The sequence below is a fragment of the Dunckerocampus dactyliophorus genome, chromosome 2 (assembly GCF_027744805.1).
Source record: "Dunckerocampus dactyliophorus isolate RoL2022-P2 chromosome 2, RoL_Ddac_1.1, whole genome shotgun sequence".
Taxonomy (NCBI): Eukaryota; Metazoa; Chordata; class Actinopteri; order Syngnathiformes; family Syngnathidae; genus Dunckerocampus; species Dunckerocampus dactyliophorus.
The window spans coordinates 40,454,858-40,480,478 of NC_072820.1; the positions used below are offsets into that span (position 1 = coordinate 40,454,858).

Sequence of the window (25,621 nt, forward strand, 5' to 3'; positions counted from 1 at the left end):
ATGTCCCACATGAAAAAAAGTTCTGCCTTTCCATGTGGAAGTGGTAAGTTTTTGGCTTATTACTTTGTCCTTCTTCCCCACTCTGTTTGAAACCCTTTCTTATGTTTGTGTGTGTATGTGTGTGTGTGTGAGTGACAGGAAGAAAAGCTCTAATTTGCTAGAAGTCTTGATGCGACCTGCTGGTTTGCATGTATAAATGTCTAAATCTCAAATATAAGAGGACCTGTCTTTTTTTTAGACTTTTGTAGTAAAATATCTTATATCTAGGTCAGTATAGTATATAATTACCACAAATGGTGGCCTTCGCTTTGATTAACGCTGTTTTTCAATTACCTACCGGGTGAATATCCCACACACATAAACGCTGCACCTGCAAAAGCCAGCTCGATTTTGTTACCATTAGGGATGGGCGATATGGACCTTAGCATGTATCACAATATTTTTGGGATGTATCATGATATGACAATATAATTAAATTCAGCGGAGTCTTGTATAAAAAGCCACAAACCTTAACCCATATAATTAAATACACATCTCTCAAATGGTAAAGTGCATTTATTTATTTATTAACAAACTGCAATACAGCAAGTGCAAACTTTGCGTATTATGGTCTCTTGCTGCACATCTGCTCTATAAAAACCAAAGCACTTACGATTATGGAGGTGCTTCCCAGTTTAGCAACAATTTCTTCATCTATAGCAGGAGTGTGTCCAAAGTGCAGCCTAGGGGCCATTTACGGCCAAGTCTGCTTTTTTATTGGCCCTCGGCACATTCTAAAAATACGATTAAACAATAAAATTTTAAAAAACAACAGCAAAAATGGGAAATTTTACCAGAATAGAGACAAAATTTTAAGTAAAGTCATTATATAAACAGAAAAAGATAGCATCAAGTTGAAATACTATAGGAATAAAAGTTGTAATAAAAGAAACAAACCAAACCAAGAAACAAACCTGCCTGGGGGGGCTGGTGGGTGGGGAGGGGTCCGGGTCGGGTGATTGGGCGGGGTCGGGTGGCCGTCCAGGGGGCGGCGTTGGTCGGCCTCCGGGGTGGTGGGTGGGCGGGGTGCTGCATCCTGCAGGTGCTGGGCGCCTACTGCTGCTGGGGGGGCCTGTGTGCGGCTGGTGGCGCTGGCTCTCCTTCGGCCTCCTTTGCCTCTGGGGGTGGGGCGGGGTCTGCTCTGGGCCCTCCTGCTCGGCTGCCGCGTGGGGTCGTCCGGTGTGGGGTGCAGGGGCCGGCCTCTCCTTCTGGTGGGGGCGGTGGTTCGCCCGGGGTGGCCTGGCTTGTGGGGATGCCTTTGTCTGGGTCGCCTGCCTTCCCCTGGGGTGGCCCGTTGGGGCCTGCTGATGCCGGGGCTTGCGTGCTTCCCCTGGACTAACACGTGCCGCCGGCGCCTCTGCGCCCTTGGGGCGGATTTGGCAGTCTCCGGGGGGCGGTGCCGGTGCTGCAGGTGGCCCACGTGCCGCCCCGGGGGCTTGTGGTTGCTGCGCTGTGGTGGCCGCTGGGGCACCGGGCCGTCTGGTGGGGTTGGGACTTGGTCATGCTTGCGGGTACTGTGTCTTCGCCTCCCCCGGTCTGTCTGCGGGCTTGTCGGGGGTGGGGCTCCGATGCACGAGTGGTGCGCCGTCAGCTCTGGTGGCATGTGGCTGGTCTGGCTTCTGGTGGCTGGTGGGGTCCGTCGGTTGGTCTGCTGCTGGTCTCGCCTTCTCGGTTCTGGTGCTTGGCCTCCCTGCGGCTTGGGGTGCGGCACTCCCACGCCCTCTCCGGGGTTTGCTGCCCCTCGGGTGTCGGCTGGCGCTGTGTGGTGGTTCGCCCGGCTGCTCGCCCATTTGCTCGCCCGCTTGCTCATTTGCCTGCTTTCCTCCTCGCCAGCTCCTCGGTCTGCCTTGCTGGCGGCGTCCTACTGTTGGGATGGGGTGGCCTGGTGTCTTCCTCCACCCCGGCAGTCCGCGCTCTCCGCGCCGCGGGTTCTGGGTTGTATGTCTGGGACCCTCTGCATCCCTGGGCGGGGCGGTCCTGTGTCAGGGGTTGGGCGGGGGCTGGCCCGGGGCGGGCCGGGCTCCGTTCCATGGGGGTGGGGGTGGGGGGGGACTGGTGCTTCCGGCGTCGGCGGGCTTCTTTCCGGTTGTGGGGGCGTCTCTGGGCCTGCTGTTGTGTGGCCCCCGGTACTCGTCTGCCTTTGTGGGGTGTGATCTCTCGCTGGACTCAGGGGTTGGCTGTCCTCCGGCCCGCCGGCACCCTGTCTTTGGCTGGGATTACCTCTCTGCGGCCCCTTGCTGGTCTTCCCGGGGGGGTGGGCTCTCTGGGCTGGCTCTTGGGGCGCTGATCTTTGTGCTGCCTGCCCCTGTGGGCCTGGTGGCCTTCTGGTGGCGGGGGCTCGGTCTGGCTATTTGGGGCGGGGCTCTCTGGGAGGTGGAGGGCGGCCCCTTTCCTTTCATACATTCTCAGTGACAATTACACGCCCACACATTCCTGCACCTTTATATATAGAAAGACTTCCCCACATACAGAGATAGCTGTACACACGTACATATGCACACTCACAATACGTACGTACTTCCCCACATTACTCACTGAGTTAACCAGGGTGTTATTATGTTGTTGGTTTTATTACAGCAACGGTGATTTCAGCAGTATGATTATAGTTTTTTACAATGATGTGCATTACAGTTATTGTCATTCTGTTCACTATCATAGATAATCATTTCATTATTACAATTATGTGTGACTGTTTCAATGCAGTCTTGTCATTGTGATCACTATCATAGTTCATTTCATGACTGCTATTATGTGTGACTGTTTCAATGCAGTATTGTCATTGTGATCACTATCATAGTTCATCATTTCATGACTACTATTATGTGTGACTGTTTCAATGCAGCATTGTCATTGTGGTTGTTGATATTATTTTGTCCTTTCCGTCTGGGTCTTCATAGTCATCACAGACATTTATTTGCTGATGTAGTCCTGTATGTTTCTGTTGTTCTGTTATTGTTGTCACAATTGTTGTTGCTGCTGTTGTTGTTGTTGTCTCTTGTCTCTTTTTTTGTCCCCCTCTTATCCCCCCCTCCCCCCGCACGGACTTGACGCTTTACGTTATATGGAATTTCTTACGTAATACGATGCAAAAACTTTACATAAATTCTTTACGTTCAGTGGAATTTACGTAAAAGGAGGTTTACGTTATGCGAGGTACTACTGTATTGTAAAAGCCGCCCCCGCTTCTTTTGATTTTTCAATATGCGGCCCTTAGTGGAAAAGGTTTGATCACCCCTGATCTATAGTCTGGTACACGTGAGGCACCAATTCGTCAATACAGTGCGCTGTGGCGTGTAGTTACAGGAAAAACACGTCATCAACTCTGCTTTTTTCCGTTTAAAATGACCTTTTATACCGTTATAAATCATTTTCTTATCATTGGAAGAATTTATACAGGTATACAAGTATATAAAAATGATCGCCCAGCCCTAGTTACCACCGTGTAACAAAAAGTTAGCCACTGCAATGTAGACATCTTTACTACAACATACTCTGCCTGCAGAGGACATGTGACATCTGTAAAGCTGCATTTCATTGCACGCCTGAGTTTGAATCTCGCCTCCCTCTGTGGAGTACACGTGTTCTGCCTGGGTTTGGGTGGGATTCCTCCCACAGTCCAAAAACATGTTAAGGTTAATTGAAGACTCTAAATAGTGAAGGTACATGGTTGTTTGTCTAATATGTGCCCTTCAATTGACCGGCAAACCAGTCCAGGGTGTATGCCACCTCTCGCCCTAAGTGACCTGTGACCCTCAATAAGCATTTACTCTTGCTTCTCCCAGGATACAAAGCCTTGTTGCGATATGAGGGCTTCGAGCATGACAGCAGCCGCGATTTCTGGTGCAGTCTCGTTTCAGGCGAGCTGCACCCCATCGGGTGGTGCGCCATGACCAGCAAGCTGCTGGTGCCTCCACAAGGTGAGCATGTGCATTGAAAGGCTAATTACAGTCAACTGTGGGATGTTCAGTTATACAAACGTACAGATACACAGGTACTGTACTTATTGTTCTTGTATAAATACTTGTGCCTTTACAAATATAATAATATTTCATTTAGATTGACAACCTGTGTGTTGCAGATGTGACCAACATCCCAGACTGGAAAGAGTATCTGATGAAAAAGTTGGTGGGGGCTCACACAGTACCTGTTGAATTCTACCTGAAGGTAAAACTGGTAAAAATAAAGTCACACATGTAAAATGTTGTGTCAGAGATACACATGTCAATGTGTTAGGTACACCTACAACGGCTGTGCTGTGGTATAATACAACATCTGTGCAATAAGTTATATGGTTACTTTCAGTGGTTGTTGGCTCTTTTAGATTAGAAAGTGTTTAGGCGGTTGTGTATATTGTTACATACAGGACTTCTCTCAAACTGTATGCCCACCTTCCTGTTAGTCTGCAGAGAAGCACTCCTTCAGGGTGGGCATGCGTGTGGAGGTCGTGGACCCCAAACATGTCAGCCGGACACGCAAAGCAGTCATACACTCCATTATTGGGGGACGGCTGCAGCTGGTGTACATGGACCAGAGCGACTCCCCTGAAAACGTAATTTCAGATTTCTGGTGCCACATGTCGAGTCCTCTCCTGCACCCGATTGGTTGGTCCAAAAAAGTGGGTCATGAAGTCAAAGCACCTAGTGAGTATACCCTTCTTACTTCAGTTTTTCCCTAATATGTGGGTCAATTCATTTTTAAAACTTTACTTGGTGTAAAAAAAAAAATCATGCTAATGATAATCTCAGTTCTGTGGCCACGTCTCTCCGAGAACATCCTGTTTGAAGCCTCGCAATGGCGAGGTACTGATGATCAGTTATGAGGTGTCGTCTTGGGCTCATGATGTCAAAATGTGAACAGCATGATGCTTCATGGATTGTATCAACTTGGGTCAGTTTATTTTTTCAGTCTTTACTTGGTGTTCGAATGTGCGTTCAGGGATGACGGCATTTTTCATATATCTGTATTACATATACAAGCGCACCATAAGAACAGCATTTGAACTTAAAAATAACAAAATAATAATTTGATAATACCAAATACATAACAATACATTTAAGAAATTAAATAACTGGGAAGGAGTGCATCATTTCTAACTTTTTGTCCTGGTGTTGTTGTCACAGGAAATGGTGGGGAAGGTGCAGCCACTGGTTGGAAGGGTAAATGTAACAGTACCTTCCAACTCTTTAAAAAGGTAAAAATCCTTAAATGAACTCTGGCCTGCAATATGGCGTGCTCACACTATGCTGTTTCTACTGTACATGACTTGTACATTCCCCCTCCCTCTGCTGGCCCCTGCTGGCCGGCGCTCCCATTGATCATTCGTGCTCTGAACCGTTTTGTCCCATCACTGCTGTATTACAGTAAACCCTTGTTATAGTGGTTAACTGGTTCCAGACTAAGTGAATTTGTGCTAAGTAGGATTCCTTATTTATAAATCCAATATTTTTGTAATGAGAGCATAGATAACCTGTTTACGACCTTCTAAATATGTTTTTTTTTAACAATATCAGGGCCCTCTAGACATGAAATGGCAACCCTATATGAAGCTGGAGAGTGGACAGGAGTACGCCCTTAGTGTTGTTGTATATTCCCTCATATGTCCACTACAGCCTAGGTTTGTCTACATGGACGGAGGTTTCTTTGAGGAAGGAATGAAGCTGGAGGCTATCGACCCTCTGAACCTGGGCAGCATCTGTGTGGCAACTGTACACAAGGTTAACACATCCACTACATTATGAGACAGTTCTGCATGAACCTCGTTGAAAGATGGTCTGTATCCTCTACGAAACTCTTCACAGGTGCTGTCAGATGGCTACTTGATGGTCAGTATCGACGGCGCGGTGTCGCTCAACGGCTCCGACAAGTTTTGCTACCATGCCTCCTCTCATGCAATTCTTCCTAAAGGTTTCTGCAAAAAGAATGACATCCCTCTCACTGTGCCACAGGGTAATTGCCAACTGTCAATTGTCATATTTCTACCACAGTGAAACCCTGACAGAAAGATCAATTTCGAGTATAACAGATTTTATAAGCGAGATAAAAACTGAATTAAATGAGTCGCAAAAAAATAGCAGTTTTTTTGTTAGATAAAGAAATAAAATCAGGTAAATAAAACAAACTGTAAATGAAATGCATTTTCTGCTACTTTTTTAAAGTTTTATGTATAATATATTCGTACTGATAATAGTATTTTAATGTTCTCTTTGTGTATACATACACATACTAGGGATGCTTCAATCGATTGTCCAAAGATCAGTATTGGCCGATTTCCGTAAAAAAGCATGTGATCGGCATATGGCAGTAATTGCCTTTCAACGCCGATCACAAAAGCTCTGGCTTGGATTATTGCAGCTATCGGTGTGATCATCAGTAAAATGGCAGCTAATGTCGCCAAAACGCTGAACACTCGCCCGTATGTGCGTTTTACAGTCAGAAGTATAAAGCAAATAACCCGAAAAATAATTGAATTCATCAGATTAGCCTCTCTCAGCGGTAGAAGACACCGGGTTTGCCGACTGCTCTCTCACTTGGAGCCCCCGCTGGGTGCTACTGGAAGTCCTGCTAGAGCGCCATCAGACAATGCATCCTCACATCCAAAGCCTCCTTAAAGAAGGCGTTTCGTCCTGCGTAAGTTTTACGAGTGATATATGTTCTCTTGAAAAAGTAAGTCAAATAGGTTTTTGTCTAAATGAAGGCGATTTTTTTTGGTTCCTTTTTAAAAAAATCACGTTGCCCACCGACACACACATGGCCAGCACCCGTCATAAATAAATGGCAAAATGTCCAATTCATCTATGTGTGGTATTGGCCGATTTCACTCATTAAAATCCTAATCGTAGCATCCCTAGCACACATTTATATACAGTATATAGTATGTATGTGAGTATATACAGTATATCATGAAATAATTTACATCAAATGACATTTTATCCTGAAAGTTGTTCAATTATTTATGTGGTTTAGGAATATCACCAAACTAATACCTGCTGTCAATCTGACAGGTTATGACCCCAACACTTTCACCTGGGAAAATTACCTGAGTGAGACCAAAGCCAAAGCTGCACCACCACAACTGTTCAACACTGTAAGGAATTGGGATATTTTTGTAATGCAGTGAGTTTCAATCTCTGAAATGTAACAAATCAACACTATTTGTGTCTCTCTACAGGACTACCCGGGGCATGGCTTCTCTCCCAACATGAAGCTAGAGGCGGTTGACCTGATGGAGCCACGTCTGGTGTGCGTGGCCACCGTGAAACGCTGCGTTGGACGCCTGCTCCTCATCCACTTTGATGGCTGGGAAGATCACTTTGACCAGTGGGTCGACCACCAGTCCCCCGACATCTACCCTGTTGGATGGTGTGAGCTCACGGGCTACCAGCTCCAGCCTCCTCCTGGACTGGGTAACACCCATATTCACGACTGTCACATAAGAGTCCTTCTGTAGTTAGAGGAATTGTTAGGTGAACCCCACATGATGTTTCTTCTTGGTTTGAGTCTACTATTACGGCTTTCTGTGGTGTGGTTTATTTGTTTCAGACATGCTTAACAAGTTACATTAAGGAGCATCACGTGTCATGTTTCACATCAACATGTCTGAAAAGAAGTAGGAGGAAGCATATCTTAATGAATCCTACCCTTTCTCTATATCTATTACTCATAATTCAGTCCCACTTTTACATGTTGACACTTAACATATAAGAACTTGTGAGGAGCAGTAGCATTATAGTCTTTCTATGACTCGGCTCGGTTACGCGTGCTTGTGCATGCACATGCAGTCTTGCCGTGCCCTGGCACAACTCTTCCAGACTAGATCAGCGCACGGCACGATTGGCCTAGTGTGAGTTCATCCTAAGACAGGGGTGTCCAAAGGGGGGGACATTTTTTATTGGCCCGCAGCGCATTCTAGAGCAGGGATCACCAACCCGTCGATCGCGAGCTACTGGTCGATCTTTGGGACTTTGCCGGTTGATCGCTAGAATGTTAGAAAAAAAATATTTGTGCCCTCCCTTCCCGGAGAGTGACCAACATGTATTTTGACCACTGAACATGCCCGTACGACTCGCCACCCTCCAGGCAGTAATTCACAAGCTCCAGCCAAGAACCCAGTCCCCAAAACCCGGCTGGGGATACTAGTACACCAGCTCCCCTCGTCGCGCTAGCAAAGGTTGAGTGAGCAACGTGCAGAAGGGTCGAGGGAGAGAGGGAGTGACATAGCGCGGTGATGTGCCTGAGCACACAACAGTAGATATTGCATGTTCATATGACTCAAAATCTACCTTTGCTACCTCAAAATTAAGGCACAAATATAACTCCATAGACGTGCACCTCCCAAAAAACTTTGAGCGGGGGTGTGGATTGTAAACATACATACATATCATTTAGTATATGGTATAAAAATGCATTTGTACTGTAATGTGTGAAATTCACCTCCTGAGCCGTGCTGTGCTGTCAGTGGAGGAGTTAAGTCTCAAACTGATGAGACTAGCACAAACTGAAGCAGAAATGAATTTCATTTTGGATAGAAGGCTCAAAACTTTTGGCCATTTTTCTTAGCTTTGAATAAAAGTGACTGTGGTGCTCTCTGTGTTCCAGTCGAAGTCGCCGAAAAGCAGACGGCACAGGCCAAGAAACAAAAGCCACCTTTGTACGGGAAAAAGAGTACGTACACATCAAATGTGGTCTTCTTAAGTGTGTTGTCACGGCAACCCCCACCTTATTGCTTTATTTCAGAACGAAGGAAGAGGAGATTGTACGCTCGTGGTCAGTCAAAAGAGGACGATGTCGGCAATGATGGTGATAATGACGATGATGACGATCAACGACAGCAGCCTTCAAGCAATGTGACTGTCCAACCTCTGTTACCGTTGGACTTGTCTTTCACTACAGAGGAACCCCTTGTTCAACCCAAAGTGGAACCAGAGGAGCTGGAGAGTAAGTGGACAGAGAGAACCCGGTTGTATGGATATTGTTAACCTCCTGAGACTCACACATGTATTTTTTTTTGTATTGCATTTGCAACAATAGTTTTTACGGCACAAAATGTGTTTATTTTTTGCAGTGGATGGTGTCTGGTGACAACGAAATAATTCATCCATTGTTTTCTGTCATTTTAATGCAAGGAACAATACACATTTCTATTTATGTATTCATTTAATGATTTATTATATTTATTTTTAAATTAAAATTAGGGCTGTCAAATGATTAAAAGTCTTAATAAAATTAATCGCAGTTTTCAAATTAATTAATCATGATTAATCACCATTTGCAACTATGTCTGAAGTACGCCCATTTTTTCTGTATTTTATTGAAAGAAAGACAAATGACAGGATTGGATTATATATATTTGTATGTATTAACAGCTTCAAATGAACTGAAAATTTAAATCGAGCTAAAAGAGAGCACACGTCTGAAAATCTATTTACCTAACACTAGTTTCTTGAATAGTATCAGATCATTTCAATCACACCTCAACCGTGTTATTATGAGCATTGAGGGGTTGCGTTCAAAGACACCACGTCATTTAAGTTGAATTCACGTTTTGAGTATATTTTCTGGGATTTCCGAGCATATTTAAATGCAGCAAATTGTACTTGCGTAATAAGAGTTACAAAGTGTGTGACAGCAGTATCCACTTATTCGTTTTTCCTTGTATTCCTGTTTAGTTACACCACACATACACGCATAATACAGACGTTGCTGTGATGTTCGGAGTGTCTGTGAATGCATCTCATGGATAGGGTTAAGGATTAGGGGTATATGGTGTTGGAATTGCACTGCTGTTGATATGTTCAGGTCAGAATAAAGTTATTAAAGAGCGTCAGACTCCGTGTGAGGCTACGGACACGCTACACTGTGCCGCTGTCTGTCATCATAACATAGAGGTGTATGTATCATAACCATGATACATATGCGATAATAAAAAAATCTAATAAAATAATGAAATAAATTTGTTACAGCTGTGAACGCACTATTTTGACAGCTCTAATTAAAATAAAAATGAAAAAGGAATTAAAAAAAAAAGTAAAACTAAATTGTTTGTAACCTAAATTAGTTTGTAGCTCTAGTTGCTTATATTCTGCATTTGTTGCATCGACCATAAAAAAATTAGTAGTAGTAAGTAGGGGTGTGACAAGCTCTCGCGAGATTAAAACGAGACAAGATTTGTCATTTTAAAAAAGGTCTCGTGGGCACGAGACCTGGCACGATAATAAATTCATTCATTCATCACACAATGAAATCACACACAATCACACAAATGAAAATGAACTTGATCATTTTGCCGGTTTCAGTATATTTCCATGTGCACGTGTGTCTGTTTTCCTCCTCCCTTGCCTCCAAACAGAGAGGAACGAGGGGTCACTGTGCATTGGCGGGGCCGCTAGCATAGAGTGCAGAAGAGTGTAACGTAGTAGAAATTAAATGAGTAGATTGCAATATATTGTCATATTTGTCATATATTTCATTGTACTTTTCCTAAAGTAATGTTAAAATCTTGTCACGTCTCATAGACCCAATCTTGTGTATCGTCTCGTGTCTTGTGACACCTAGTATGGATAAATGTAACTTACTTCTGCTGGTCGCTATGGCAGCCATTTTGGGAGTGTGCATTGTCAAGTACTTTCAGACTTGCACTTGAAAAAGCTGAAAAGATCGTGGAGGACGTTTTATCAACTCATCTCCAATAGGTTTTCTTGAGTTTTATTTCACACTTCAACTATTTACAGGAGCTTGTCAGGTTAGGGTTGATGACTTTGAACCAACGAGGAATAGCATCAAATTACTACTCAAGACTAAACACAGTTGTAACTGAGGATCAGCAATAGTTGGTACATACCGGTGGTCTCTCCGGTCTTCTCTCATTAGCCGACAATCTTGTTACAAAGTAACGGTGTCTCTTCATTGTCCACTAAATTCACAAGAATTGTCATGCTCTTTCATGAATACATGTACAGCGATGTACAGTCATGTGATGCTTATTTTTAACATTGTATTCTTGAAAAAAAACAAATTCAACTGAACATGTAGAGCAGGGGTGGATAAACACTTTTCAGCAAGGGCTTCATTCTGAAAATTCAAAGGGGAGGGCGGCCATTTTGATACTTTTATTTTGTAAAGTAAAAGGTGTTACATAGAGCCGAAAAAATAGCCTGTGTGTTAGCTTTCTGTTATCAGTATCAACATTTTTTTCTCCTTACGTGATGCCTTTTTGCTCTTTATTCCCCATTTTTGCTGTTAGGTTTAGCAATTCTTTGTGGGCTGCAAATGGACCCTGTTGTTGAGTGTTTTCCACTTGAAATAAGGTTGTGGAGAAAAAATACATTGCCGGGTCTCAGGATGTTATGCCGCACAGCACATGTATGTTGACTTCACTTTCTTTTCTCTTCAGTCAGTGCAGTGGAAGTAAAAGTGGAGGAGGTGGAGATGGAGACCCCAATCTCCAGTCAAGCTCCGGTATACAATGAGGTGGCACGGAAGACATGAGAAAAATGGTTCTAAAATGATGAGAACTGAAGAAAAGGTGAACTGTCTTGACTGGTGTGTTTTAAAAAAAAAAAAAAAAAAGCGATGCACATTTTATCCTGTATTGTTGTAGAAAACAGTAAAACTACCTCATTTTGTCTTTTAGTGCAGCTGTGGTTGCTTTTTAAATCAGTCATCATGATCGGTGTCAATACAATCCAGTGTATGCATGATGACATTTTAACATCTTATTTTTAAACACATTTTTGTACTTAAGCTTTGCAAAAAAACAAAAAAAAACATGCCTAACTTTTGTCAAGTGGTTACCAGTTGGTTACCTGTTCTGATTAAAGAGCACTGAGAAAATACTGCAAACATGATCATTTCAGAATGAAACTACATTAGCACACAGCAGGCTCACGCCATGCTGCGTTGCTTGCTTTTCTTTGCAGCTTTAACCTTTGGGTTCTTGCGAATTTTGGATTTGGGTTTGGGCATCATGCCCTGCTTGAAGGGGCTGAGGTGCGTCGGCTTAGGTTTGGTGGATTTGGGCGTCTTGGCACGCTTCAGAACAACACTGGGAGCAGAAGGGAGGCCTTCACCTCCTGGACAGGCCTTGAAGACATGGACGTCTTTGACTCTGCGACCCCTCAGCTCAGGTGGGTTGGCACAGGTAGCTCGTACCTTCAGGTTCACTTTCTCAATCCAGCTAGACCAAGAGGAAAAGTCTAATTAAGGATAGGCATTTGGCCAAATTGCTTATGATCTGAATTAATCATAGATTAACTATTTTAGGAATATGTATTTGTTATACACATTATATATGGCAGAAGAACTTTACGAAAATGTTATTATTTTTATACTTATTTCAAAAGTAATTGCTTTTTCAATTCAGCCAGACAATACATAACATTTGAGTTAATTTCCAAGATTAACTATCTGGTAAATTAATAATTACTCAATTATTTCTTTATATCAATTTTAGATGGCAAAAAGTGCTAATTGAATTGTGATTACAGTATTCTTACATTTATTCCAAGAATAATCTCCATTTTCAATTCAGCTAGACCAAGAAAAAATGCTACAACTAACAATGGGCGTTTTGACAAAATTTGTGTGATCGACTATGAGCTAAATTGATCGAAGATTATTTCTAAAATGTTTTTAGAATACATGTATTTTAGATGGCAGAAAGGATGAAGGAAAATATAATTATTATATTTATCCGATATTAACCTACTTTTTCAATGCAGCCAAACGACAAAGAAAAATGTTAAGGGCTATATCCACACGGAAACAGCTAACGCTGCGTTTCCTCGAACTACGGTGTGGGCCGAGGGTCAAACAGGACGTGCCCAGGTTAATCGCGCGTCAAAACAATAGTGCAGTCAAAGGAAATTTCCTTTAATGTGTTACTCATGCGTTAACTTTGACAGTCCTAATATATATACATATACTGCTCAAAAAAATTAAAGGAACACTTCGAAAACACATCAGATCTAAACTGGGGGAAAAATGATCTTGAATATCTTTCCTGATAATAAGTGGGTGATGTATTAGTAACAAAATGATGCCACATAATTTGATAGAAATGAAAATGATCACCCTATAGAGGGGGGAAATCAAAGACACCCCAAAAATGAAAGTGAAAAAATGATGCAGCACACTGGTCCATTTGGCTAAAATGTCATTGTAGCAACTCAAAATGATTCTCAGTAGTTTGTGTGGCCCCCACGTGCTTGTACGCATGCCTGACAACGTCGGGGCATGCTCCTAATGAGACTACGGATGGTGTCTGGGGGATCTCCTCCCACATCTGGACCAGGGCATCAATGACCTCCTGGACAGTCTGAGGAGCAACCTGGCGGCGCCGGATGGACCTAAACATAATGTCCCAGAGGTGTTCTATTGGGTTTAGGTCAGGTGAACGTGGGGGCCAGTCAATGGTATCAATTCCTTCATCCTCCAGGAACTACCTGCATACACTAGCCACATGAGGTCAGGCATTGTCGTGGACCAGGAGGAACCCAGGTCCCACTGCACCAGCGTAGGTTTTGACAATGGGTCCAAGGATTTCATCCCAATACCTAATAGCAGTCAGGGTGCCGTTATCTAACCTGTAGAGGTCTGTGCGTCCTTCCAGGGATATGCCTCCCCACACCATCACTGACCCACCACCAAACCGGTCATGCTGAATGATGTTGCAGGCAGCATAATGTTCTCCACGGCATCTCCAGACCCTTTCACATCTGTTGCATGTGCTCAGCTTGAACTTGCTCTCATCAGTGGAGAGCACAGGGCACCAGTGGTGTAGTTGCCAATTCTGGTGGTCTATGGCAAATGCCAATCGAGCTCTACGGTGCTGGGCAGTGAGCACAGGGCCCACTACAGGACGTCGGGCCCTCAGGCCACCCTCATGGAGCCTGTTTCTGATTGTTTGGTCAGAAACATTCACACCAGTGGCCTGCTGGAGGTCATTTTGTAGGGCTCTGGCAGTGCTCATCCTGTTACTCCTTGCACAAAGGAGCAGATACCGATCCTGCTGAGGGTTGAAGGACCTTCTATGGCCCTGTCCAGCTCTCCTGGAGTAACTACCTGTCTCCTGGGATCTCCTCCATGCGTCCAGGTACCGCAGTGATGCCCTGGTCCAGATCTGGGAGGAGATCCCCCAGGACACTACGGACACCATCCGTAGTCTCATTAGGAGCATGCCCCGACGTTGTCAGGCATGCGTACAAGCACGTGGGGGCCACACAAACTATTGAGAATCATTTTGAGTTGCTACAATGACATTTTAGCAAAATGGACCAGTGTGCTGCATCATTTTTTCGCTTTCATTTTTGGGGTGTCTTTGATTTCCCCCCTCTATAGGGTGATCATTTTCATTTCTATCAAATGATGTGGCATCATTTTGTTACTAATACATCACCCACTTATTATCAGGAAAGATATTCAAGATCATTTTCCCCCCAGTTTAGATCTGATGTGTTTTCAAAGTGTTCCTCTAATTTTTTTGAGCAGTGTATATATAGATATAGATATATATAAGACATTTTTGTTTTATTATATTTATTTCAAGAAAAATAACTTGAGACTGGGGGGAATTTACAATAGCTTGGTTGTTTTTAAATAGTTTATATAGTTTTCATGAACTCCACAAGATAGCAGTAGCTGCATATGAAGTACTCTGTCATGAATGGTCAACACTCAGCAGCTTTACAAACAGCTAATGCTACTAGTCAGCTGTTGCTGTGAAGCTCCTGTGTTACATTTGCTGTACTGTTTTTTTTGTTTGTTTTTTTTTTTTACAAGAAACTCATCGGTGGCACGGTATTAACGCTGCCTGAGCAGTTTGCTCCTTACCGAATTTACAACATTGGTTCTGTAAGTGATGCGTTGTACAATATACCTGTTATTAAATGACCATGTGGTCAGAAGAGTGGTCCTTTCCATTTTCTCATGCACTCCAAATTATTCATAAAGTTTTAAAAATGAAAACAATTTAAGTTGCAACAGTATAAATAATGAAATAAAAAGAAAAAAGAATCGCAGCAGCTACAATTCGAGCATTTACAGTACGGTAGTTTGCGCGTGTGTGAGGAGTAAAGACGTACAGACGAAGTGGCAGCAGAGGACAGTCACACATCAGGGGGTTGTCCGCCAGGTTGATGACCTCCAAAGAGGTGAGCGGGTGGAGGTCAGGCACCTCCTCCAGCTGGTTGCCCTCCAGGAAGAGACTCCTCAAAGCTAAGCCTGCCAGGGAGCTCTGCGACATCTTGATTGTGAGGGATGACACCATGAAACCACCAGGAGTTTACGTTCCATGTGAAAAGTAACTAACTCCCACTCACCTTCTCCAGCCCCATATTATCCAAATAAAGCTCCCTCAACGATCTCGCTAAAGGTTGGAAAGCATTTGGTCCCACCCATCGAATGGCGTTCCGTGACAGCCTCAGGTCTTTCAGGTTCCCCGCCTTGCTCAGGGCTCCAGTGGGCACCTCCTTCAGTTTGTTCCCTGCCAGGTGGAGTGTATCCAGATGACTGGCCTGCTCCAGAGCCTTAGGAGACACATGGTCAATCGTGTTTCCACTGAGGTACAGCGATCTGAGGCTCTCTGCGCCGCCCAGGATGTTTTCCTCCAGCTTGGCGATGGAATTGTTCTCCAAATGGAGCGTGAGTAGCCCCGGAAGCAGTTTGAAGGCTCCTTTAGGGAAGCTGGTGAAGCGATTCTTCTCCAAGTGGAGGTAAGTGAGCTGAGGGAGGCCTGTAGATTGCACCCAATGAAAAAACATAAAACTGAAACCCGTTTTTTTCTCGTTGAAAATACCTTTAAAGGCTTCGGGGCTGAGGGATGAGATGTCATTCTCAGAGAGGTACAAGTAGATGAGGCCCTTCATGCCGCTGAAAGCTCCATCCTCAACATCCACGATCTTACAACGCTGCAGGTGCAGGGACACGACCTGGGCGACGCCAGGGAAGCTGTTGCTTGGGATGTAGTGGAAATTGTTGCCACGCAGGTCAAGGAGGCGCGTGTGGGGAGAGAAACCACGGGGAACTTTGGTGTGACCACGGTTCTCACAGGACGCATGATGAGTCTCCGCCTGAAGACATGCAGGAGGTAGGAACTTGAACTTGAAACTCATACACACTCCAATTCAAAGTTACCTGCAAATACCTGTACATGTTGGTGCATACCTGAAATGCCAAAGACACTAGAAATTCTTATAGACCACAACGATGTATCTCTCCCAGCATCCTCCTGTTGTTTACGTATTGTAAACGTCATGAAGAAGTTGTTTTAATTATTTCCTTTCAATGAGAAGATCAGCTCCGATGAAACTGTTAACTGTCTTTTAAATGGCATTGAATCAATCAGAACATACGTTAAACAGTAATCCCTTGTTTAGCGCGGTTAATTGGTTCCAGACCTGACCGTGATAAGTGAATTTCTTTTCCACACCGGGCCGTGTAGGTTTTGGATTTGTTTTCTTCCTTAATAATAAAAATATTATTTTAAAAACTGCATTTTGTGTTCAGTTGTGTTGTCATTGTTGACAAACATGCAAAAAATAAATGATGAATGAAATGGATAAATGAACGTATAAGGTTACTTTTACCTTTATTGAAGACATGATTCCTGATGCGAGTGTTCCCAAAGACATGATGTGCCAGCTAGATGCAACACGGACAACACCTTCCTGTTTTGTCATGAGTGTTTTCATGAATTTGATTCAATTCAATAGTGATTTTCACCTTCTTTATGAAAATGCTGGCACTTAAAACTTTCTTTGGCTCCATTTTAGCTTATTGAGGTGAGAAACACTATTGAATTCAATAAGTAACTCATGGCAAAACAGGAAGGTGGTGTTCGTGTGGTGTCTCGCTGCCACTTGTGCCTTTGGGAACAGTCACATCAAGAATCACGTCTTCGATGAAGGTAAAAGTTCATTTATCCCTGTCATTCATCATTTATTTGAATTTGGACTGGTTTATTGCATGTAAAACTACAATAAACATGCTTTTTGTTAAAGGGATAGTTCGGATTTTTTGACATGAAGTTAAATGACATCCCCATCAGCAGCGCAGCGCATCAACAGTGACTTACCCCCCACTTCTCAAAATGATATGCGTTTAAAAGAGTAATACATTTGCATCACAAAAATGCCTAAAAAAAAAAATCTGACCTCACAATCGCTCACCGTTACTTTCTCTCCCGTCGTATCACTGCGCGCTGGCACATGTCCATTGTTGTGTATGTGTTCCACAGCAGATGAAGGCCGCTGCGCGACCTGTCTTTGTGACGCAAATGTGTCACTGTGTTACTGAACGCATATTGTTTTGAGAAGCCGAACGGTTCACTTAAGTGGCCCCACCAACTAACCGGAACTACGTTCCTCATTACCAAAATCTGACCAGAACTCTGCTTACGGGACGAAGTGGGGGGTAAGTCTCTGTTGATGCACTACACTGCTGATGGGGACGTCATACACCTTCATGTCAAAAAATTCCAACTATCCCTTATGTGACATTTTGAGAGAGAGATTTATGCCATTGTGTCGGGAAAAAAAACAACAAAAAAAACTACTCACTTCACAGACGCAGTTAGCAGGACACTTGACCTTGCTCTCTGGCTTTTCTGTGGGTGGTGGAGCCCGCCTACTTGCCTCCTCAAACTCCGCCTTCAGCATGGCCTCCTGGCTCTGACACCGTAGCTCCGGAGGGTGGACAGCCTCCAGGTTCTCTCCAGAGAGATGTGAGGGTCCTGCACATGTTCCGATCAACTTCACCTTGCGGCCGATGGCCCACTCCCTGTAGAAAAGTGCAAAGAAGAGTCACAGTGGGATCTGCAGAAAGTCAGTACACTGAAAGAGGTTCGCAGGAACCTGAGCGGTCGCAAGTAGCAGTTGCAGTAGACGGGATTCCCAGACAGTTGGATCCGTGCCAGTTTAGGGTTGCCTTCAGTGAAGGGTTGGATGACGCGTAGCTGGTTGTGGCTGAGGTCCAAGTGAGTGAGGCTGGGGGACTTGGATACAGCGGTGTTGGACAGGTCCTGCAGGGACATGTGGTCCAGGAAAAGGTGCGTTAGCTTGGCCATGGACACCGACTCCTCACCCAAGTAAGTCATTGGGTTGTAGCTCAGATCCAGACGGGTCACTTCAGGTAATCTGGCTCAAAAGAGGGGATTATCCAAGTGTTTGATTCAAGTAGTGGCATGCTGGATATGACGCTTCCAGGTTTACTAACCTGGTCATGGTCTCCGTGGGGAAAAACTGCAGTTCATTGTGGTCCAGACTGAGACGGTTGAGTGTGAACAAACCTGCAAAGGCCTCAATGTCCAAATAATTGAGAGAGTTGTGACTTAGTCGTAGCCACTTGATGTTCTGCAGGCCCTGCGGGGAGAAGACACCTGGTACATGACAGCCAAACAGGAGGTACTTGCAGGTGTGCATACCTGGAAGGCCATGTTGGGGATGTAGACAAGCTGGTTGTGTGAAAGCGAGAGCAGGTTGAGGAAGCCGAGCTGAGAGAAAGCTCCAGGTTGGATCTCCTCGACGCGGTTCCGCTCGATCATGAGCTGCTTCAGCGAGGACAGGCCATCAAAGGACTCCTGGATTCTCACAAACCAAAGAGAACGTTATAAGAGTAGACCAGTTCTACAAAAACACAAGGCTATTTTTTGCAAACTGCATTTGAGGCTACGGAAAACTGACATTATGGGACACTTCAGCGATGTGAAGAATTAAAAAGTACAGTCACCCCTTTCTACTGCATGCTTTGAATTTCACTGCTTCACTCCATCATGGTTTTCAAAAGTAAATCACGTTGTTTTGTGGTTGAATACGGCCTATTATCAGTCAAAATTATTTAAGCAAATGGTTAAATTAAGCATTTTCTAGTATAAAAATGGCTAAATGAACAAAAATACAATAAAAGGCATTCAAAAGACACATTCAAAAGATGTTGGTATGTAGTATTCTACACTGGTCACCAGGTGTCAGTAATGTTACTGCAATGTTTGGTGAGACACACAAGCACCAGACTTGATCCCCGGAAGAATAGGCTGTTTTTGCAGGTTTGAATTATCTCACAACGGGCACAGGCACAATAACCCCAGATAAAAACACAAGCTACCACGCCGAGCTGAAACTGAACTCTGAACCCCTGACGTCACTTCCTGTCTGCCACTCACTCTTCTCCCCTAGGGAACACATTTATAGCAACACACACGAGCACAAGTCTTATTCATATCTTTAATGGCTTATTTACTCTTATTATGTCTAATATATTGTGACTATAATACAACTATAGGGGTGTTAGTTCATGTCTAGAGGGCTCTAATAATATTAAAACCTGTATTCAGAAGGTCGTGCACAAGATTTGTAGGCTGTAACTAATAAAGAAATGGACAGACAAACAGAAATTTAGCGTTTTTGCAATGTTGTCAAGTTTGAGTCAAGAATGATACCACTTCCCCTGCTTCAAAATCAAAAACCGTTTGATCCTGTCATCTAATATCTGACGCATGCGAACATATGGACGGAGGGTAAAAATGGAGTAACTCCCCTTCATCAGTCCGCAATTATGGTTGCCCTCAGAGGGCCACCTGTAAGTAAAACCATATCAATGTATAATTGCAGCAGAACTACCTGTTTTATTGTGCATATGACAATAAAACTCTTGAATCTTCAATCTCCTCATGATATTATGGCACATTGGATTATTTTCTTACACTATTTATTTACTTTATTTATTTGCAAGAGACTCCATTTGTAGGCAACACAAATTTTAGCAAGAAAGATAATTTTATTTTTTTTAAATAAATAATCAAACTAATTTAGAACATTGTTTTATTTATATTATATTTATTTTAAATAAATAAAAATAATAAAATATAATTTAAAAAAAATATACAAATAAAATATATTCTAAAAAAACAAAACTAAATTATTTTAAGTGTCTTTTTGACATGCATTATTTCCAGGCTTCGTGAGCCTCTTTAAACGATACAGCGGGCCCAAAACTGGCCCGCGGACCTTGAGTTTGACACCTGTGATATAGACCAACAACCATTCACACTCGCATACTGTAAGTCTTCCAGGTGTTGTGACTTGTGTGTGTGAGACCACCTGGTAGAGAATGTCGATGTCGTTGTTTGCAAGGTTGAGGAAAACCAGGCGGCCGAGACCTCGAAAGGCGCCCTCCTTCACCCTGCGGATGTTGCAGCGTTGCAGCGACAGGTAAGTCAGGTAAGGGGTATGTTTGAAAGCTCCAGTGGGGAGTTCCTGGATGTCGTTGCCTCGAAGATCCAACTTGACCGTAATCTGCATAGGGAGGAAAAGTAGAGCTACGATAGGTGAAGTTATTAGTACAGTTGAGTATGTAGTATCTCACAAAAGTGAGTACAGTACATCCCCGATTAGTTTGGGATTCGCTCGCCCTCATATTCGCGGATTTCGATAACTTAAAGAGAAAGTGGTTTGATGTTGCTATCTGCAGGGGAAAAGAGTGCTGTAGTTACGAATCCAGCAGAGGGCGCTATCTCACAAATCACTTCACTCAACATTTTCCAGCAGGAAGATGCTTTGACAAGAAGTTACTTTGTAAGAACAGTGGAACCTCGGTTAGCGTACGCCCCGGCTAGCGTGTTTTTTCGGTTAAGGTGGGAAATTTATGGTAAGTTTTTGCCTCCCTTTGCGTACATTTTCTGGTTAGTGTGTAATATGACGTGTTTCTTGTGTTATTAATACACTGCGTGAGTCCAGCTGTGTTCTTAATGTATTTTTAATCACAAAGCGTCCTTGTTAGCAGCTCCTACATGAAAACAGTCTTTGTCAACAATCACATCTTCAATGAAGCTAAAGGAAACCTTAAATGTTCATTTATCCTTTTCGTTCATCATTTACATGCATTTTGAAGTGTTTTCTGCTTGTAAGACTGTAAAAACTTGTTTATGCTAACAGTTTTGGCTTTCGGATTAATCGGATTTACATGATTTCTTACGGGAAAAATTGGTTGAGTTTGAGTATGTTTTGGTTAAAGCTGGACCTTCTGGAACGGATTAATGATGCTAATCAAGGTTCCACTGCACAATACTGTATACTTTGTGGAATTGTTTCTTAATGTGTAAAACTGAATTTAAGATGTGTTTAATAACAGTGAGAGGCATATTTTTGGCCTTACAGCACGGGTTCTCAAATAGTCTCAACCCGGGAACCCACATTTTCCAATGGTTATAACGTCGTGACCCACTTTTATTGAAGTAATTTGACAATTTTAGTTATTTTTAATATTTAGTGCACATTTATTTAAAGTCATTTTTAATTTTTATTGTTCTTTTTACACTTTTATTAGTCATTTTTATCATTTATTTATTTATTTTTTTTTTTTAAATGTGTTTTTCTACATTTAAGCCATTTTTATATTTATTCATGACTTAATTTGTTTATTTATATTTTTTAGACTTTTATTTAAGTCAAACCAAAAAAATGTAATTGTGTTTTAAAAATTGCCTGTCATCTTTTGAAACATGAATACACATAATTACATGTCCAAACTGCATTTTAGAGGAATTTATTACGGAATTTTATCAACAAAATGAGGGCGAACATAATAAATGCGTGCATACAAATAATGCATAAATTAAAATAAATATCAAAAATACCACTACATCATATATTTCACTTAGAACTGTGCAATGAACAGATGCAAAGAATGACGATGACTAAAATATTGGTCAAATTTTATTCAAATAAATCTGTCTATTTCATATTTTTATGTAATTGTAGACTTGCTGTCTGCGACCCACCCAGAATGGATCCATGACCCACTTTTGGCTCCCGACCCACCAGTTGAGAAACACTGCTTTAGTGTTTCCAAAACGGGCGTTTTTAGGGCTTTGGCGTGATTAGCGGGGATATACTGTATAACCCTCAAATTCCAGAAACCATACAGGTATAGAAGGTATAATAAGAATGGTTGCTGAAACGTGAGGGGTGTACTCACATTGGTGAGATGTGTGTCTCGTGTGTGTGCTCATGAAAGGGAAACCTCGTCCACTGTGGGAGGAACTTGGGTCAGGTTCTTGTTGATGCAAGTCACAGTGAGCCGGATCTGGTCGCATACACACTGTTGCGGGCATTTTGCAGCTTGCGCTGTAAGGAGGAAGAGGGGCATGAGGACGAGCAGCGGGACCCAATGGGTTTCAGGAGAGAGGCGGGAGTACATCTGAAAGACAAAATGAAAGTAATCATTTATAATAGTAAATTAATAACAATAATGAATTCTAACAAATATTATCACATTTAAATGAAATTATTTTTAATGTTTTAATTTAAAAACATTTAAAATTGTATTTATTTTATTTTAAATGTATTTAAATTTATTTATTTATTTTACTTTTTTAAAAATTTCAATTGAAATTATTTCAATTACGTTAAATCATTCAATTAATTTATATTAATCAAAAATGTAGTAAATGTAATTTATTTATTATTTCAAATAAATCTTAAAAATAAATACATTAATTGTTATTTTTTAACATTTCTGATATTTTATTTATTTTAATAAATTATTATATTTATATTTGCTCATAATTTTATATTATAGTATTATATAATACACATTTTAATAATGTCAATATTAAAAATGTTAACATCAACAGTTAATTTTTCTTATTTCACTTGTTGAATGATGTAATCCCATTTGACTAGAAATATCGGGAGTGGGTCATTGAAGGACACTTGCAATTTTCCCTTTAATTTTCTGATCTTAACTATAATCAGAATTTAAAAACAGTACTGAGACTTTAGGCAAAAAGAAATTCTTATCAACAAACCTATTTGTAAAAAAATGTAACAATATTGAACAATGCAACAATATACAGTGAAACCTCGGTTAGCGTCCGCCCCGGTTAGCGTGTTTTCCAGTTAACGTAAAAAAATTCCGACAAAATTTTGCCTCAGTTTGCGTACATTTCCTGGTTAGCGTACAATATGGCGCCCATCTTGTCGAGTTATGAATACACTGCGTGAGTACAACTGTGTTCTTAATGTATTTCTGCCACGAAATGTCCCGTGAGCATCCTTAGCTTGCTAACAAAATGGCAACCGGAACCCGAAGTCAGCTGTGGCGCTCGTCTATGATGTCATCAGCGGTTGGCTCTCAATAGTGTTAAGGCAAAACACGTTTTTATACTTTTACATGCGTAAAACTATTCTGAAATTTCTGAAAGGGATGAAAGAACATTTAAGGTTACTTTTATGTTCACTGAAGACGCGCCCCAGACACGATGTGGCAGCGAGATCAACACCTTCCTGTTTTGTTGTCGTTTTGTGAATTCATGAGTGTTTCGTGTTTTTTTTTTTTTTTTATCAAAATGCTGGCATTTGTAACTTTCTTTGGCGCCATTTTGGTTTATTGAGATCGGAAACACGACGGGGTTCAAGACAGGAAGGCGGTGTTGGCCCCGCTGCCACGTCATGTCTTTGGGAACAGCCACGTCATGAATCACGTCTTCATTGAAGGTAAAAGTAACATTAAACATTTCACTCGTCGTTTATGCATTTTGAATTGTTTCCAGCATGTAAAACTATAAAGACGTGCTTTGTGTTAACATTTTTGGCTTTCCAGAACAGATTAACTGGATTTACGTTATTTCTTATGGGAAGAATTTATTCAGTTAGTGTCCATTTCCGTTAAGAGTCGGACCTTCTGACCATGGTTACTCTGTAATAATACTAAGTCATAAAATAATTCCCTTTTATTACATACAATTGTTTAAGCATTCATTCCAATTCTTTGGCTTTTTTCTCCCAAAGCCTTCCTGTATGCAAGAACTTACTCCCTGAGCATGACGTATATGTAAAATATATGAACAACACAAAAAACACACTCTGATTTTTTGTGAAAATAAACATAGAAGAGACTGAAAAATATCATGCTTATGCTGCCCTCGGAGTCGATACTATCGATATTTGGATGGATCCGCCCACCCCTACATTCTGCACTTTTCTAGTGTGGGGCTATAGGTTGGATTGGTGCCACCTTGGCAAGATGGGCCTACCCTAGTGTTCACTGGAATGCCTTAAAACCACATTCCCATGTCGGATCAACCGCCTTGATCCGCCAGAGTGGACATGGAAAGCTCCACATTATTACAGTCGGGAGCAAATATTCCTACGGCTTCAGGATGATGCGGGCTTAAAACCTCCGTGTTTTACACTAACTAGCCACAATAATGAGTACACCTGCACTATCTAAGGATGAGAGCTGTGTACGTACGTTGTCTTTACAGTGAAATGTCATTATTTCAGAAGCATTGTATGTTTTTGTTCCCAAGGTCGCCCCAGTAGAAAGAGGGGGGGGGGGGGGGGGGGGGGGAGAGAAACTAGAGACAGAGGAATTTGGAGTTTGTGCGCATCCCCCCTGAGCTCATAGTGCAGACCGCAGAGGAGCATGCAGCCTCGCCGGTCGTGCACAAAGACGCCCACTGTCTCTCCCATGCAGCCGCCGATGTAGCGCCAAAATGTGTTTCCACTGAAGGTGTGTGTGTCAGCTCTGCAAGCTAATGGTGGGCGATACTGCAAATGTTGGTATCGATCCAATACTCCATCCATACATTTTCTATGCCGCCTCTCCTCATTAGGGTCGCGGGGTATGCTGGAGCCTATCCCAGCTGACTTCGGGCGAGAGGTGGACTGGTCGCCAGCCAATCGCAGTCGATCCAATACTGTACTACGTAAATACACGGCCAGTATTGCCAATACCGATATTGATGCTGAAACGTTTTACTTTACTTTTACATTTTTGAAATTCATTGAAATTGAAGTTTCGTAATTTTGCTTTACTTTGTTGGCAAGCCAAAATAAATCCCAACAAATTTATTTATGAACAATTTAACGTTACGCGTGTCTATGCAATAAGGCAATTTCATATGTTAACATATGATATCAACAAACTGTGCATGCAATATAAAACTAAATAAATAAAGTAAACTGGCTCTCATTCAAATTCTTTGGCTTTTTGCCCCCAAAGCAAAGCCCTCCTGTGTCCAAGGACTTATTGCCTGACTTTGTAAACAATATCTAACATGAACATTCACAAAAAACAAACAGATATCGGCGAAAATAAGAGAACTGTAAAATGTAATTTTTATCACGACTAGTATCGACATGATGGTACTGCCCTTGGTATCGATGTTGTCGATATTTGGATCGGAGAAGGTATCCTCATTGTTACACGTTTAATGTCTCGTTTAACCTGAAAATGTAATTAATGACGCTGCCATATACCAAAACGGTGGTTAAAAAGGTTGTTGGAAGCAAAAAAAAAAAACCTCGTCTCAGCTTTCTGGTAATAATAAACTTATTAGACTTATTCAAGTTGTAAGAGAGTGTACTCACCTTGGTTCTGTCCGGTTGCTCGTGGGTTCTGGGGGCTAACTCTCTCCCCTGACGGTCCCTCATCCAAAACAAACTGGCTTTATGCCTCACTAGTGACGGACACGCCCCCCCCGTCTGGGGTCCAAAGGCACATTCACCATTAGCATTTTGAGTGTATAAGTGCGTTCACACTGAGAAATACAGTAAAATGCAGTGCACCGCCAGTACCCGGATGTCGC

At 42.4% G+C, this 25,621-nt stretch overlaps 2 protein-coding genes across 2 annotated transcripts in view; one reads left to right on the top strand and one right to left on the bottom strand.

Annotated features, from left to right (window-relative positions):
* Positions 1-12,007, top strand: part of l3mbtl2 (L3MBTL histone methyl-lysine binding protein 2) — a 24,334-nt gene extending 12,327 nt beyond the window's left edge. The window contains exons 12-22 of the mRNA XM_054752507.1: positions 3,822-3,956; positions 4,118-4,203; positions 4,439-4,679; positions 5,160-5,230; positions 5,649-5,753; positions 5,838-5,985; positions 7,041-7,123; positions 7,208-7,442; positions 8,635-8,700; positions 8,773-8,973; positions 11,429-12,007. Of these exons, the coding sequence (XP_054608482.1) occupies positions 3,822-3,956; positions 4,118-4,203; positions 4,439-4,679; positions 5,160-5,230; positions 5,649-5,753; positions 5,838-5,985; positions 7,041-7,123; positions 7,208-7,442; positions 8,635-8,700; positions 8,773-8,973; positions 11,429-11,523 (1,466 nt within the window). The 3' untranslated portion in view covers positions 11,524-12,007. The remainder of the gene's footprint in view (positions 1-3,821; positions 3,957-4,117; positions 4,204-4,438; positions 4,680-5,159; positions 5,231-5,648; positions 5,754-5,837; positions 5,986-7,040; positions 7,124-7,207; positions 7,443-8,634; positions 8,701-8,772; positions 8,974-11,428) is intronic.
* Positions 10,724-25,582, bottom strand: chadlb (chondroadherin-like b). Its single transcript, XM_054766925.1, has 11 exons — positions 25,404-25,582; positions 22,051-22,227; positions 20,130-20,324; positions 18,455-18,610; positions 18,247-18,392; positions 17,886-18,167; positions 17,592-17,811; positions 15,830-16,103; positions 15,354-15,766; positions 15,117-15,277; positions 10,724-12,211 (listed from the first exon to the last, which is right to left on the bottom strand). The coding sequence occupies exons 1-11, from the start codon at positions 25,464-25,466 to the stop codon at positions 11,920-11,922; spliced, it is 2,379 nt and encodes a 792-aa protein (XP_054622900.1). The 5' UTR covers positions 25,467-25,582; the 3' UTR covers positions 10,724-11,919.
* Between the last annotated feature and the right edge of the window lie 39 nt (positions 25,583-25,621).

Excerpts from the sequence above, each read along its gene's own strand:
- chadlb (XM_054766925.1), bottom strand. The coding sequence starts at position 25,466 with ATGAGGGACCGTCAGGGGAGAGAGTTAGCCCCCAGAACCCACGAGCAA. Across the intron at positions 20,325-22,050 it reads TTCCTCCCACAGTGGACGAG|ATTACGGTCAAGTTGGATCT; the intron begins GTTTCCCTTTCA and ends CTCCCTATGCAG. Across the intron at positions 12,212-15,116 it reads CCTCTGCTGCCACTTCGTCT|CTGGATTGAGAAAGTGAACC; the intron begins GTACGTCTTTAC and ends CTCTTGGTCTAG.